The 17,190-nt window shown below is 39.0% G+C and overlaps 1 protein-coding gene across 3 annotated transcripts in view; it reads left to right on the forward strand.

The window, feature by feature from the left end:
• The window catches only part of myo18aa (myosin XVIIIAa), a 57,292-nt gene that overhangs the window by 24,286 nt on the left and 15,816 nt on the right, over positions 1–17,190 (forward strand). For all 3 annotated transcript variants that reach the window (XM_079860792.1, XM_079860791.1, XM_079860790.1), the window contains 21 exons: positions 247–333; positions 704–845; positions 928–1,087; positions 2,020–2,206; positions 2,312–2,507; positions 2,597–2,706; positions 4,738–4,803; positions 5,808–5,936; positions 7,206–7,349; positions 7,743–7,832; positions 8,043–8,162; positions 9,506–9,626; positions 9,834–9,961; positions 10,166–10,320; positions 11,950–12,073; positions 12,215–12,415; positions 12,518–12,628; positions 12,719–12,823; positions 12,903–13,049; positions 13,160–13,273; positions 15,779–15,895. In XM_079860792.1, coding sequence (XP_079716918.1) covers positions 247–333; positions 704–845; positions 928–1,087; positions 2,020–2,206; positions 2,312–2,507; positions 2,597–2,706; positions 4,738–4,803; positions 5,808–5,936; positions 7,206–7,349; positions 7,743–7,832; positions 8,043–8,162; positions 9,506–9,626; positions 9,834–9,961; positions 10,166–10,320; positions 11,950–12,073; positions 12,215–12,415; positions 12,518–12,628; positions 12,719–12,823; positions 12,903–13,049; positions 13,160–13,273; positions 15,779–15,895 — 2,754 coding nt within the window. The remainder of the gene's footprint in view (positions 1–246; positions 334–703; positions 846–927; positions 1,088–2,019; positions 2,207–2,311; positions 2,508–2,596; positions 2,707–4,737; positions 4,804–5,807; positions 5,937–7,205; positions 7,350–7,742; positions 7,833–8,042; positions 8,163–9,505; positions 9,627–9,833; positions 9,962–10,165; positions 10,321–11,949; positions 12,074–12,214; positions 12,416–12,517; positions 12,629–12,718; positions 12,824–12,902; positions 13,050–13,159; positions 13,274–15,778; positions 15,896–17,190) is intronic.

Below are 17,190 nucleotides of genomic sequence, written 5' to 3' on the forward strand. Positions count from 1 at the left end.
TTTTACTGATTCAAAACTTTTGAACAGTAGTGTATATTGATTTCTCAGGCCACTTTTTGTCATTTCTATTTCAATGTTTTATTCATCTTCCACAGTAATATAATGTCTTATTATTTTCATTTTTCACGACAAACATTGGCATATGCAATTATTTGCAGTTTAATTAGTTTCATTAATTTGCAATCTAATTGAAGCAATGCATTATGAGTCAATGTCCATCCAAACAAAACTGTTGTGTTTCCATAGGAAAACATTGAGATCACACTGGATGACCTGGAGCCCAGCCCTTCTCGCTCATTGGCTGTGATTGATCAGTCCTCCAGTCAAGCCCTGGTGAGACACACTTCCTGAACTGCTGTGGCCAATAATTCAGCTAATGTTTAAAGTTTGTGTGATTTCTATCAAAAAGAGCTCTCTGGATAATAATTATTTAATGTAACTCCCATCTCTGCATTTGTGTTTAATCAAAAACACTTAGATGTTGAAGATTGAAACTGGAAATGACAGACTGTCAATACAGGGCAAATTTAATCCTATATTAAAAGTCATTGTTTGGCCAGTCATGGTGATACACTTTTTAACCGTGTTTTTAAGTACAAGTCAAGAACAGAAGAGCTCAATGTGAGAGATCTGAAGGAAAAGTGTGTGTATTATTTCTACGATTGTGATTATTTGACAGTGGATATTCATGTTTGTGTTTCAGGTACGTACTCTGTCCCGTACAGATGAGGCCAGAGGTCTGTTTTGGCTGATGGAGGAGGAGGTTTTACAGCCGGGAGGGTCAGAGGAAACACTCCTGCAACGACTCTTCAGTTACTACGGCCCTGCGGAGGGAGAAAGCACAGGTCACACACACAAACATGCACGAACACAAACTCACACACTTACATTCTGCCCAGGACCAATTTATGTATTGTTTTTCTGCAGGTCGCACAGTGGTGCTTAAAAGTGAAAATGCACATCACTTCCTGCTCGGCCACAGTTATGGGACAGATTGGGTGGAATATGACACACGTGGTTGGCTGAACCTAGCCAGGCAAAATCCCAACCCCCAGAACGCTGCCAATCTGCTGCAGAACTCCCAGAAGTAAGACCTGCCTTCAACCATTTGCACTTGTCACTTTAGTAAATTAGTCAAAAACATAATATACCTATTATGCTTTTTTTATTGTGTAATATAGTTGTTTGTGCATGTAAACAGTCTACAAAGTTACAAAGCACAAATTCCACGACAAAAGGGACTCCACGACTCCAAGAGAAAACACCTGCCTTAAAGGCCTTGTTTGTATTCCTGCCATTATTTCCGTGTCATACCTATGCCACCATGTAGCACATTTGCATAATCCCCGCCTGCTGGCTATTTTGTATCTTATACAAGGGTAGTTATAAGGCCAGGAAGAGGTTATCACTCTTCTATTTGAAAGAAAAAACATGATTACATGGACTTCCAAAGGCAGTGGAACTGAAGAACCAGTGATTTTTAACACTATTCCTCAGCAGCACAACTACAACCTTTAGTATAGTAGTGTACGTTTTGGTGTAAAAAAACAAACACTTTCAGGATTTACTAAAGACATGCAGTGAAAAATTAGCACTGAAAAGGTGTTATTTTTGCAGATGACCTTATTGAATATGCATTTGTAGGAGTTTCCCTTTCAGATGCAAAATTTATAGGAGGAGAGTGTTTAAATGAATAATGCAAGGTGATTTACTGAGGTTTGCTCTAGTCAATTTACTGGTATTTGTGCCATTATTTACCACCCAAAAAAGCATGTCTTAATTTGTGCTGCTCTTGGTAGATTGCGTTGGTCATTTTAGAAATGATCCGGCTGTGTTTGTGTTCTTTAATTTGCGCGGCGTCGTAAGTAGATCAAGCGCAGAACTTTCTTGCCCTGTTTAGTAATTCTGGCCTTAAATCATGTAAACTTGTTGTAGTAGACCTCCTAAACAAAATTATGAACCTGTAAATGCGGATAAAAGGGGCGTTTTTCATTCAAGAACAAACTGTCTTTCCTACAGAAAGAGCATCAGCGGGATGTTTGTGGGCCGCTCCAGCAGTGCTGCGGTTCTGACCGGCTCAATCGCCGGACTGGAGGGCGTCTCTCAGCTCGCCCTGCGCCGGGCCACCGGCATGAGGAAGACCTTCACCACAGGCATGGCAGCGGTCAAGAAGAAATCTCTCTGCCTTCAGATTAAACTCCAAGTGGTGAGTTTTCAAGAGGATCCTACACTGAATGGTAGTTGTTAAAATTCCCCATTAATTTGAAGAAATGGCTAATACTACTCATTATATATTACCTCTTTCGATCAGGATGCACTGTTGGACACCGTTCGCAGATCCAGGGTTCACTTTGTCCACTGTCTGTTACCCCGAGCAGAAGTTCTGAGGGCCGCAGGATCCTCAGAGGAGAGTTGCGACCCTGGACTCATGCAAATGGATGTGGCTTTGCTCAGGGCCCAGATCCGTGGCTTCAAATTGCTGGACAGTTTGAGGATTTACAGACAAGGTGAGAAAAGAGATTGAAAGATCTAATCAAATAGATACAGTGAAGTCCTCTCTGTTATTACCTGCTGAATATCCGCTTGCTTTGTGCAGGTTACCCTGACCACATGGTCTTCTCTGTGTTCAGAAGACGCTTTGACATTTTGGCCCCTCACTTGACCAAGAAATTGGGCCGAAACTATATTGTGAAGGATGAGAAACGAGTGAGTAGCTATTTAAGAGAATAATGAGCATGGAAATAGTACAAAAGCTTTACAAATTACCGAAATTAAGTTTTGGGCTCCTCTTGCTCTTGTGTTTTGTGAGTCCGAGACAGAAATGAACTCTGGGTAATCAGGGTTATTGTGACAGCTTAATCAAGAAACCCCAGCTGGGTCGCTGACTTGAATCAATACGCAGAGCAGACAGGAAAAATGTAGTAATTGCTCTGGGCTTTAGTGCTTACTTAATGCCCAAATGTACTGTAATTATCAGCTAGGAAAATGTCTCCATCCAGGGGCCTCCTAATCTCTTTTTGGTCCTGTGATTAGCCGGGTGGAAAGGAGAGTTTTATACAAAACATTTGCACTGTGGTCCTGGGCATGTAAATGGCAGACAGGGTCCAAAGTTAACATTTGCCAAGTGCCAAATGCAAGTACAAATGGGCTTTGTAGAGTAAAAAAATATTCATGAGTTGAATTCATGAGAATAATGCATAGTTTAAAAATGACAACGTGAATCTCACTGATACAAATAACATGAATATTCAACTATTGAAACATATTCTAACAACTTTTCCTAAGTGGAAACATTGTAACATAGAAAGTTGCAATTACAATAAAGTCGTACAATAAATGACAAAAAATATACATACATCAAATGGGATATAACATCAAAGTTCCTCTCTTCTGCTGAGACTTTTTGCAAGCGTTGTGACAGAATTGTGCACTGTTGTGAGAAATGAAGCTGCAATTGTGAGATACAGTATAACATTGTATATTAAAGGGATATTTCACCGCTGGAAAGATGAATGTGTATTTAAATTGGGTCATTTATGGAGTAGAAATGTGAAATTATTTTAGAAGTTGGTGCATTCTAGACTGAGAAAAGCCAGAAAATGTATTTTTGGCTCATGTGAATGTAAGACAACAACTCCCAGAATGCACTTGCTTTGCTGCCCTACAAGGCCACTCCCAAGCCACGCCTACCAGTTACAGAGGGCAGTATCGGAAGAAATTATACAACTAGGCTACTAGTCGACTCGAAACTGAAAAGACGCCGTTTTATCGTGAGATCCCCCTATGGGCGGGTTTAAAACATGCGGAACAAGCTCCTCCTACTGGCTGTAGTCTCTCGCCTCTGGCCAAATAAGCCTCCGATATCGGAGGTTTTTTTCCAGACACACAATACAGAAATCTCTCATCTCAGGGGGACATGAGGGAGGGAAGCACGGTCATTCGAAAATACTACCGGGTTTCTACAGATACAAAGCTTAATGCTAATCGGTGAAGTATCCCTTTAAGATAAACGCAATTGTGAGATAGTCATATTGCGAAATATAAAGTCATACTGTGAGATTTAAAGTTTAGTTTTTTTTGCTCTGAGGCTGAAATAAGCATGTGTTCTTGACTTGTACAAACCTGTGCTGTAAAGAATGAACAGCTAAATAATCACATTGTCAATGGGACTAAATATATTTTTTTTGGCAAAATACAGTTAATGCCCCATCTAAAACATGAATTGCTGGTAAATTGACAGGTATAGCTAAAAGTACATTTTAGACACCTAACACCTTCTTTTAGAGTAAAAAGGGTACAGAAAGATGCCCAACCTCTTTTTGTAACACAACAGAGAAGGTCAGTGGTGTTTCAAGTCCCAGAGAAAGTAGAAACGATGCAAAATTGGAGATCTAGAGAGACACAACGAGAAAGAAAAAGACAGAGGGAGGTAGAACCGTGTCTCAGAGGAGAGTTTTTTGTGAACCAATTCAAACAATGGCCCTTTAGTTGTCAGGGGCCAGAGCCCCCTTTACTGCTGTAATCTAGATGAGCCTTTTCAGATAGATCGAGTTCTCAAGACCTTTCCGCATGAGAGAGACAGTGTCAGTGTCACGGTGAGGGCTGATGGTCGCCTGGACAGTTTGGGGACTGTATAACCAGTGAGAGTGTGTCCTGTAGGCCTACACAGGGGTCAGCAGTTTTTTTTTGTAATGTACACTGTGTGAACTAGACATGACAGTGTGTGTGTCGTTGCAGGCAGTAGAGGAGCTTTTGGAGTCATTGGAATTGGAGAAGAGCAGCTATCACATGGGTCTTAGCAGGGTGAGTACACAGAAACACACATTTCTGTTCAATCTATCACTTTAGAAGCATTAAAGGATGCAGGTGAGTCAAATGTTGAATCTTAAGCGGCGGGTGATATTACGACTGTGTGCATTTTTCATCATCTACTGCGTGGTCCTTTGGCTGGACGCAAGACACTCTCTTCTCAGCATGAGCTGCTTTGTTTGTTTGTTTCCTTCCTAGTTCTTCATGCCGTCCTAATCAATGCGAACAGACGCTGGCGCTCAACAGTTTAATCCCATCAGCTGGAAAATCATTGCAAGCCAAAAAGACCCCTGAAAAAAATGGTGGCATGTGTAAACAAGCCCCGCCTGGTGCGTTCCCAGAAGAATGGAGATTTATTGGACCGGATTATAAATTGGAATAGTTAGTCATTATTTTGTGGCAGCTGCAATCGGCGTAAAGGTTTACGAAGGCTGAACTGCGCTCAGAAATAGATTACAATGTCAGAGGCCCTTCATGAAGGATTCGAGCAACAAAACAAACTGATTTACAACTCTACCAGCATCTCCTGTCAGTTCTGCTCGACTTGTGCTCTTACGATTACTGGCAATGAAAAATAAACCAAATAGGCGTTAAATGGACATTGATTTACTTGGTTTGTTCAGATTGTTGTGGTCAGATGTTGACACTAGATAAAATAGTTGCATGAGTGTAATTAGCATTCGATTTTTTTATTTGAATTGAAGTAAAAGAAAACTGATACTGAAATGTATAGAAAAGCCACCTCTCTCTTGCTGTTAAAGAAATATATCCATATTATTTTTCATATTAAATTGATTGAAGACATAATTCGTTACAAAAAAACATCAATGTGCTTCTGAATCTTCATTACAGATAAAAGCTGCATCTCTTTTAAAGTATGACTCCATATGAGTTTATTCACATCTCTTTTACTACTATGAAATTTTAGGACCATCATAATATGCACTTTTAACATGCTCCCTTTGCTGTTCTCACAATTGTGTTGGTGTGTGTGTTAGGTGTTCTTCAGGGCTGGAACAGTGGCTAAACTAGAGGGACAGAGGGATGAACACACCAGACAGAACATCACGCTGTTCCAGGCTGCCTGCAGGGGCTTTCTGTCTCGACAGGCCTTCAAAAAGAGGAAGGTAAAGTCAATTTTCTGTTTTGCTTCAGTCCTGTGCTGGAATTGCAATGTCAATCATACAGAATCTCAACATCTAATTCAAAAGTTTGGTGCGAGTAAGATTTTTAAAATGTTTTCGAACAAGAAATCTCTTGTGCTCACCAAGGCTGCATTTATTAGATCAAAAATTCAGTAAAACAGTAATATTGTGAAATATTATTACAATTTAAAAATTACTGTTGTTTTCTTTTCTAATATACTCCTGTGGTGGCAAAGCTGAATTTTCAACAGCCATTACTTAGAACAGATTTTTACTTGTTGATGTTGAAAATATAATGTTCTGTTCATTGACATAAATTACTACCAGATAGTATTGAGTAGGTGATCATTTATGGAGTTGATTAGATTTAATTTAAGGTAAAACATGTCTTTTCTGCACCACCATTATCACAGTGCAGATTTGCAGACAAAAACACTCCCCCGTCTCCCATTGGTCAGCCAAACAGATAGTCCCACCCCCCCATTGGTCAGCCAAACAGATAGACCCACCCCCAATTCGCACCAGTGGTAGAGCCAATATTGTTGTTGGGCAGCTCAAAAAAAGCTAAATAATGTTTTGAAAGCACCACAAAATCACAGTTTTTACACTTTTTGAGAATTAATCTACAAATCACTCGTTTGTAGAAAATATTTTAACACTGAAAATATTACACTTCAGCTTTAAATGCTTTCCTGTTTAGTTTCTCTAGAAGTATTATAATTATTATCACGCCGTCTCTGTATCATTATAGTCGAATCACTTTGAGATCATGACATGCAATCAGGCCTCTGAACAAAATCCTCTAAGTGCATTTTATTCTTTCCAATCAAATTTACAGTTTTGGTTGGCAAGTCTTTCAGTACTTTTTCAAAAATGACACATCAAAGTCATTCTGTGGCTTTTATGTCTGTGTTTACAAAGGAACATTAATCATTTCATGCCACGCTGTTAATGCGACTGTCATGTCATTCACAGATGGAGATCTGTATCATCAGCCTGTTTGTTCTGAACGCACATATTGCAGAAATTAAGGAATAGTTCAGTCAAAATGAATATTCTGTCATCATTTACTCATCCACGTGTCATTCACACGTCTTTCACACTCATGTCAGTAAATGGGCCAGCAAAAAAACAGCACAAAAGATTTGACTTATGTGCTATAATATAAACAACATTAGGGTGAGTAAATGAAGACAGAATTAAAATTGTTGTGTTCCTTTAGATAAATAAAAACCCCTCTCTATCTCTCAGATCCAGGATTTGGCCATCCGTTGCGTCCAGAAGAACATTAAGAAGAATCATGGCGTGAAGGACTGGCCTTGGTGGAAGCTCTTCACCACCGTACGGCCTCTAGTAGAGGTTCAGCTCACCGAAGAACAGATTCGAGGAAAAGACGTGAGTCTTTCCATATTACTCTCAATTGCATGTCCCAGTTTGCTCACTATGTAAAGCTTCTTTCAACTCACAGTAGACTGCAAAGGTTTATCTATGTGTGTGGGTGCATTTGCCTTAAAGATGACATGGTCTGAGAGCTTTTGTTGCATCAGCGTCAGAGCTGAGAAATCTCTTTGATTCCTGAAGCCGTCATCTCAATCCGAGCTCAAAGCATTCGCAACATTGCTGTTTGGCCCCTTCCTGAACTCACCTGAAGGCAGATAGATCTTGCCTGATCAAAAAAACATCAGATCATACAATATTAGCCCAACTCAGGCCAAAGATTGTTTTTTTCTTATCTAAATATTCAATATTGTTTTGTGCTTGAGATTTTGCTGGTATTTTGAATCGTAGGAGGAGATCATGCATCTGAAGTTGAAGCTGGAGAAGGTGGAAAAGGAAAGAAACGAGCTTCGGCTAACCTCGGATCGAATGGAGAGCAGAGTAAGACGTGCAAGCCTCTTATTTGACTTATTTGAAAACCATTTTGATAGACAATAAATGTAGTAAGTGATGTCTTAAAGAAAATGTAAAAATCCAGGAAGGTTTCTGTGACTATTAGGTTTAAGTTGAGGAGTTGATAAAATATGAGTAGAAGTCAATTAAAACCCTCGACCATATTAGAAAAACCAATGCATATGTGTGTTTATGTAGATTACGGAATTGACGGCAGAGCTTTCAGATGAGAGGAATTCTGCAGAGTCTACATCCCAGCTGCTGGAGACGGAGACAAGCGAGAGATTGCGTCTGGAGAAGGACATGAAGGATATGCAGGTACATGTCCTCCATGCTTCAGGAGGACAGATGTTACTAAGTTAACTGTAAATTCAGTAAAATAGTGTAGTTTTTCCCAATAATGAGTTTTTTCCAGTGGTATAGTTTACAAAAACAATGCATCACTATATTTTCTCACATTATATTGCATGTGCAGTTGTACTTCCAAGCATACTGAGTTGATAATTAAACACATTCATCTAAAATGTCTCTTACATGTAGTGTTGGAAATGGATTCATATTAGTAAATTGGTTTATTCAGACCAATATGAATTTGGATTTAAATCATAGAAATTGTAAAGATTTTTATTTAACCAAAAAAAATAATAATTATACAAGTACAACCTTTTATGGATTTTTTGTAAAATATTTAAAGTGCCCCTATTAAAGGTTATAAAGACACTTTTAAAGTTGTCTAATTTTGTTTTGGAGGTCTTCTACAATAGATTTACATGTGTCAATGGTAAAAAAAACACATCATCTCATTTCTCGAAGAGTCTAAAAACGGTTTGTTCGACGATTTAGTCTGTCTAAACCCCCTTCTTTCCGCGAGCCTACTCTGCTCTGATTGGTCAGATGGCCCAGTCTGTTGTGATTGGTCTACTGTTAACAATGAAACACCCATTACCATATCTGATTTTCAGCTCTGGAGGCTTCCTTAGTGCTTGTATACACAATGAAACGAACAGTAACAATGGCGTCGTTTTTTTTAACGTATCAATTCCAGCGCGAATCCTCATCCTTTGGAAGTGCATGCAAAGTGGATTTGCAGCACTGAAAACAGCATCTTCTCGACATGTCGACAACACGAACTAAACTCTTCCAGACCTCAGCTACAACTGCAGTGTTTGAGGACAGGTCAAAGTAGACGTTGTTCATGGGCAGCCAATGAAGACCATTGGCTGGCATTATGCAAATGTGTTACATTGTTACGCATATATGTAAAAGGAAGTGAGGAAGGAATTAAGACTTTGCACTTTGATCTTTGAAACTTTGCTGACCTTTTACATCCACAAACAGCTATATTGCACACTGCATTAAAGGTAATATTCGAAAAAGTGTTTATCACTATGTTGTCAATATGGCAAACGAACAATATGGCATCTAAGTACACTTACAAAAAAGTACACTTTTTTATAAGTGTAGCTTTACTGTAGTTGAACTGGTTTAAATTTTGAGTAGTTTATGTCATGTATGGACTGGAGGTTGTGGTAAAAGACTGTTGGAGAGATCTTATAGTTAAAAAACTTTCTTTTATAATCTGAGGAGGTTGTGGTAGGAGTGTATTTTGTGAGTGGGCTGCTGGAGAACACACCTTTTTCTTGTCTTTTTCTGAAACTCAGGTGAAGTTTGACTCTGTGAAGAAACAGATGGAGTCCATGGAGATGGAGATCATGGAGGCCAGACTTCTCCGTGCATCAGAACTCAACGGCGAGATGGACAACGATGGCGATGATGATTCTGGTAAAAAAACAAAACAACAAGCTAGATGACCAATCAGATGAAGCCGATGTTTAATTTTAATAAGAACATATCAGTTTTTTAGAGAAGTAGGAATGGTTTCCCTGGCTGCTGGGACAGAAAGAGTGCTAGTTTGGTAAAAAACTGCTCAAAACACACACACACACACACACAAAAATCTTTCTGTCTCTGTGTGTTTGTTCACGTCAGGAGGTGAATGGAGGTTAAAATATGAACGTGCCATCAGGGATATGGATTTCACAAAGAAAAAACTCCACCAGGAGATGGATGACAAGCTGGAGACAGAACAACAGAACAAGAGACACCTGGAGAGAAAAGTTAGTATAACACGGCAAATACACACACGCACAATGCACACACACACTAGGCTTGCCAAACAGACTATACACACAATGTGAAATGTATCTGAATTCAAACTCTGCTACAATACAGTAAATAACTCTCTGACGATGGAAACCAGTAACACTTCAGAATCTTTAGACTTTTATAAACTTCACTTTCCTGTCTCTCTCTGTGTGTAGTTTGCAGAGTTACAGGCTGACCAGGAGGAGTCCCAACGATCTGTCCAGCAGCTGAAGAAAAAATGCCAGCGGCTGGCGGCTGAACTGCAAGACACCAAACTGCACCTGGAAAATCAAGAGGGGCGAAACCATGAGCTGGAGAGAAAACAGAGGAAGTAAGAGCCAATCACACACACACACACACAAAACCAAAAGAATCAATCAGCAAATGAACAGCCCAAACAATCAGAAAGTAAACAAACAGCTTATACAACTAAATGACAAAACCAAAAACAAACAGTAAACAAACAATCATGCAGTAAAGAGATGGGTCAAACAATAAACTGTTTTCAATAAAGTCATTACTCTATGAGTAAACAAATTGTATGATTGAACAAACGTTTGATCAAACTATGAAATCTTGTCCTGTATATGAACAAGGAACTGTATTCAAATAAATGGGGACTTTCCATAGATATCATGATTTCAATATTGTACAAACTGTATATTCTATCACCTGAACCTACTCCTAAACACAACCCTCACAGAAAACTTTCTGCATTTTTACATTTTCAAAAAACAGAATTTAGTATGATTGATTTATAAGCTGTTTTCCTCTTGAGGACCAAAAAATGTCCCCCCAAAGTATGGTTTACCAGGATCTCACACATACACACACACACACACACACACACACACACACACACACACACACACACACACACACACACCAGTCTCTGTTTTCAGTCTCCTGCCTGATCACCTGCTGATCTATAGAGATTTCTGTTTGATTTACTCTGTGGTTGTTTTGGCCATTTTTTACTGTTTGTTTGTATGGGCTGTTTGTGTCTAATTTGAAAGGTTGAGCTGTCTGTTTAGGTTTTGTTTCTTTGTTTACTGTTTGTTTGATTAAGCAGTTTCTTTACTTTCTGATTAGTTGGGCTGTTAATTTATTGTTTGGGCTGTTTGTTTACTTATCCTTTAATCACACATTTGTTTAATCATACAGTAAGCAATTTATGTTAAACAATTGATTGTTTAAGATGTTTGATTACTGTATAATTGTTTGGGCTCTTGTATGATTATTTGTTTACTGTCTGATTAGTGTATTTTTTGTTTGTCGTTTAGTTAAGCAGTTTTTTACTGTCTTAATTACGTTTGTCGTCTAGTTGTTTAAGCTGTTTTTCAGATTTTTTTGTTCAGTTAAAGCATTTAATTTACTGTCTGATTTCTGCCTTTTGTTTGTTGTTTAGTTGTTTAAGCAGTTTGTTTAATGTGTGATCACTCTTTTGTTTGTTGCTTTGTTTAAATCTGTTATTTTCTGTCTGATCGCAGTCTTTTGTTTGTTGTTTAGTTGTTTAAGCTGTTTGCTTACTGTCTGATTGCTGTTTTTTGTTTGTGTATTGCTAGACTGCTTGTTTTTTTTTTCATGTGGCTGAATTGTGTTTAGTATTTGGCTGATGTTGCTCATAACTAAAGCTTAGCAGATCAGACTTAGAGCTGGAACTAAACCTTAAAATGCATGACATTTTATGAGCAACCTTGGTGCATTGACCTTATTCTGCTCAGATTTTTTCAGCATCTGTAGAATTGGAGATGGAAAAAGATCAGATTACTCAAATCAAAAAAATCCACAAGATCAGTAGCAGAAGAGGAAATGTTTGCTCTGGTGCCTACTGACTGAATCTCTGTTTGATAGTTTATGCCCATTGTAGATATGAGCAGACTATCATGTTTTTTTCCCGTCATACTGTGGTTGAAATTACTTTGCTCAATGCTTGTTTATCTTCTGAATTTTCTGGCAGGTTTGATCTGGAGAAGAACCAGGCTCAAGAAGAACTACAGAAGGAGAGGAACCAGCGGGAGAAACTGGCCCGAGACCGAGATATGCTGGCGGGCGAGATGTTTACACTCAGACAACAGCTACAGGTGAGAACTAAGATCGAAAAGTGTGTGTCACTCTCTCTTGTGTCCTTAAGCAAGACACTTAACTTCAGATTTCTGTAATAATTCTATGGTATGTTGCTCTGGATAAAAGCATCAGCTAATGTGTATAATTTTAAATAATAGGAGAAGGACACAGAGCTGTGTACGGTCAGTGTGAAGGTAGAGCAGCTGGAATCCGAGGTCCAGGATCTCTCCTCTCAGGAATCCAAAGAGGAGGCTTCACTTGCAAAGTTTAAGAAGCAACTACGTGACCTGGAAGCAAAGGTCAAAGATCAAGAGGAGGAGCTTGATGAACAGGCTGGAACCATTCAGATGCTGGAGCAGGTACAAGCTAAAAACTAAATTAAAAGGCGGATAGCGACTCTGAATAGCAGTCTGTTCTTGGAAGCAGTTTTGCAGAGGATAAAATCTGTGTGTGTGATTTAGGCTAAACTTCGTTTGGAAATGGAGATGGAGAGATTGAAACAAACACACTCTAAAGAGCTTGACAGTAAAGATGAGGAGGTGGAGGAGATCAGACTCTCCTGCAGTAAGAAGGTGAACACACAGGATCTGAACACTATCATAGGTCTCTCACAATTTGAGACCTCCATGTTTCCTAATGGCTCTTTTGCTATGTGTGTGTAGCTGAAGCAGATGGAAGTGCAGTTAGAGGAGGAATATGATGATAAACAGAGAGTTCTGAGAGAAAAGAGAGACCTGGAATCCAAACTGATGACTGCACAGGAACAGGTACTGACACAACACAAATATTGCAGACAGCATACAATACACTCAACAAAACATAACACATTATTGCACCATATAACAGGTTGGCCAGAAGGATGTAGAGACAGAGAAACGTCTCAGGAAGGACCTGAAGCGCACAAAAGTTCTTCTAACTGATGCTCAGATTATGCTGGACCACCTGAAGACTAACGTGCCTAGTAAGAGAGAGATCGCCGCACTCAAAAATAAGGTAGAATCACAATCACAAGCTGCAGAAATTACAATTTATAGATTTGATAGATCAAATAGGACTTATTTCTTCATGTGAGCGAATGAGTGTTTATGTTGTATCTGGTTTAGTTGGAGGAGTCCGAGTTTGCCTGCGCAGCCGCAGTTAAAGCACGCAAGTCCATGGAGCTGGAAATTGAAGACCTTCATATCCAGATGGATGACATCACCAAAGCCAAGATGTCTGTGAGTTGAATTCTGTTTTACTTGGAAACAGTTCCTTGCTCATAAACAGGACAAGATTTCATCTTTTAATCATACATTTGTTTAATCATGCAGTAAAGAATGTTTTGACATGTCTATTTACTGCATGTTTGTTTGTTTGTTTACTGTTTGATTTTGGTATTGTCATTTAGTTGTATAAGGCTTTTTAAAAACGTTCTTATTGTTAAGGCTGTTCGTTTGGTGATTGATTCTTTTGGTTATTTGTTTACTGATTGATTTTGTTAGTTATTTTTGTTCATTTTGTTTGAACAGTTCATTGTTCATAAACGGTACAAGATCTTCATATACACCATTTATCACCTTTTCAACCACATTTTCAGATGTTTCACTAGTTTCTTTTAGTTCCTCCAGTTATTGAGCAGTTAAAGGGGCTATATGTAGAATTCAGAAACCTGTGTTATTAGTGACACCAGTGGCCGTTAAGTGAACTGCAGCCAGCAACTTACCGCTCGTGCTCGCACTCGTGCACATGTAACGTACTAGAGACTAAACAAGATTCAAACTTTGGCGAAGTTCTTTTTCCTTCTTTCCTTAGAAATAAAAAGAAGTTAGAAATACTTTTGCAGCGATATACTGTTAACGAACATCTAGACGCCGTCCACGCTGCTGAGAGCGATAATTAGATGATTATTTAAATATGTTCTACGCACTTTTATCAATAACAAAATAAACGCTCAAGAAAAATGAAGAGAAAACAGCAGTTAAGAAAGCATCTAATCATAGTGATGTGGGTATGTTTGCACAAGCTCTACAACAATGATGTCGACAGATGAGGTAATTAAAATGACACTGTTATGATAGTTTAATTATAAAGTATGTTTGAGACTATAGACTATAGTTCGTTCTGGCTGTGTGAATGAATCCATTTTCTTTGCATGACAAATTGACATTACACTACAGAATAGCCCTTTCTGCATTATCCTGAACATTAAGCATTAATTTAATGTGTCATTGAACTGAAGAGAGGCTCTCGGGAGCGTGTGTAAACGTCAAATCCTTTTGATTTTCCCCATCGAAACCGGCTTGAGTCCTTAACATAAAAATCAGTCTACAGGCTTTCATAGACAACCTAGGAAGTCAGGGAAGGTCTAGTTTTTTAAGTTTCATTACAAGCTGTTTGGCAATACAAAAAGCAATTAATACCTGAAAATTCTTACATATATCCCCTTTAACTACGAGATATTGATTGATTAGTCATTATATGCAACAAATTCATCACCGTTCCTTTTAGAAATTTATAGATGAGAGATTGTGAAAATATGAAGAAAATATGTTTTCCTATGTAAGAAAGCAAAAATTTTGTACAACAGATCTGTCAGAGCTTTTGTCAGGCAATATATTTGTTTTGAGTAATATGTGAATAGAGCAAAATAAATGTATCAAAGTGCTGGGTAGAGAGAAATAACAAGCATGTAGTCATTTTCCTGCTCAGGCTGATGGAAAAACCATTTAGAGTTTAAACTTTAAACCTCTGGTAAAGAATCATGGTGTCCTAGCCAAGCACAACATGATAAAGCATTAAATCCTGTCTCCTCCATGTTAATCTGAGTTTTTGCCCTAACAGACTGTGACTGGCAACAAGACATTTTTACAGTTGCTTGGTTTTCATTCCTGCAGTGTCTTGCTCTCTGGCCCCGCCCACTGTAAAATCTCATTGATCCAAATCCTGCTCCACATGGAATTTTAAACATCAAATATGTTCTGATTGGCTGTGATTTTGTCACTTCACATTTCACTTCGCTGAGGACAGAAAAAAGGGTGGAGATGAAATGAAAATCAGTGCAGCTTTACTCTTCTCTGATTACTCTTTCTGAATCTTTCTTCATTTTAAAAGCACTCCCTTTCTCTCTCATCACTCTACAGGCTCTTTCAAGAACCCAGAAACATGTTACTCAGTCAGAATTAAATGGCTCAGTTGTGGTGTGCATTTGATTTATTTCTTATGAAGAAGAGGAGATGATGTCAAATAGGAGAGTTTAAGGGTATAATCTCCTCGTCACTGCCTCCTCGTCAAATATGCAATTACTGCGTGTAATGACAGTGTTTTAGTCCCACTCTCGTTCTTACTCTAAAATGGCAGAAGCATAGTTGTTAAAACGTTGCAGTGCTGCTGTGACAGTATTTCGAGAAGTGTTCTGTTATTAAAAGTAATGGTTTTTTTTTTTGGTCAAAAAGATCATTCTGCTCTAAAAGGGTCACAGAGAGCAGGGAAAAACAAATAATAAAATGCTACATAAATAAGATTTGTAACTTTTAAAAGGAATGAAAAGACATAATTTGTTGTTGATGTCAAAAGCTGTGCGTCTAGTCAAACTGTATTTCGGTGCAGTATTTATCTGTCACATGGTAGAAGCTGTCAATTCAGACAGTTGCCAACATTGACAGGATGTGTTTCCTCATCCTTGAAAACCTGTGAATAAACTATTTAAGGGACTCACCCACCCCTGTCTGTTCTGACTATCTCAGTTGGAGGAGCAGATAAGTCGTTTGCAGAGAGAGAAGAATGACCTGCAGTCTCGCTTTGAGGAGGATCAGGAGGACATGAACGAACTCATGAAGAAACACAAAGCAGCAGTGGCTCAGGTGACCTCACATCCTGTTCATACATACATACATACATACATATACACTCACCTAAAGGATTATTAGGAACACCTGTTCAATTTCTCATTAATGCAATTATCTAATCAACCAATCACATGGCAGTTGCTTCAATGCATTTAGGGGTGTGGTCCTGGTCAAGACAATCTCCTGAACTCCAAACTGAATGTCAGAATGGGAAAGAAAGGTGATTTAAGCAATTTTGAGTGTGGCATGGTTGTTGGTGCCAGACGGGCCGGTCTGAGTATTTCACAATCTGCTCAGTTACTGGGATTTTCACACACAACCATTTCTAGGGTTTACAAAGAATGGTGTGAAAAGGGAAAAACATCCAGTATGCGGCAGTCCTGTGGGCGAACATGCCTTGTTGATGCTAGAGGTCAGAGGAGAATGGGCCGACTGATTTAAGCTGATAGAAGAGCAACTTTGACTGAAATAACCACTCGTTACAACCGAGGTATGCAGCAAAGCATTTGTGAAGCCACAACACGCACAACCTTGAGGCGGATGGGCTACAACAGCAGAAGACCCCACCGGGTACCACTCATCTCGACTACAAATAGGAAAAAGAGGCTACAATTTGTACAAGCTCACCAAAATTGGACAGTTGAAGACTGGAAAAATGTTGCCTGGTCTGATGAGTCTCGATTTCTGTTGAGACATTCAGATGGTAGAGTCAGAATTTGGTGTAAACAGAATGAGAACATGGATCCATCATGCCTTGTTACCACTGTGCAGGCTGGTGGTGGTGGTGTAATGGTGTGGTTTTCTTGGCACACTTTAGGCCCCTTAGTGCCAATTGGGCATCGTTTAAATGCCACGGCCAACCTGAGCATTGTTTCTGACCATGTCCATCCCTTTATGACCACCATGTACCCATCCTCTGATGGCTACTTCCAGCAGGATAATGCACCATGTCACAAAGCTCGAATCATTTCAAATTGGTTTCTTGAACATGACAATGAGTTCACTGTACTAAAATGGTCCCCACAGTCACCAGATCTCAACCCAATAGAGCATCTTTGGGATGTGGTGGAACGGGAGCTTCATGCCCTGGATGTGCATCCCACAAATCTCCATCAACTGCAAGATGCTATCCTATCAATATGGGCCAACATTTCTAAAGAATGCTTTCAGCACCTTGTTGAATCAATGCCACGTAGAATTAAGGCAGTTCTGAAGGCGAAAGGGGGTCAAACACAGTATTAGTATGGTGTTCCTAATAATCCTTTAGGTGAGTGTATATATACATATACATATATATATATATATATATA

The sequence above is a fragment of the Squalius cephalus genome (genome assembly GCF_949319135.1).
Source record: "Squalius cephalus genome assembly, chromosome: 24".
Taxonomy (NCBI): domain Eukaryota; kingdom Metazoa; phylum Chordata; class Actinopteri; order Cypriniformes; family Leuciscidae; genus Squalius; species Squalius cephalus.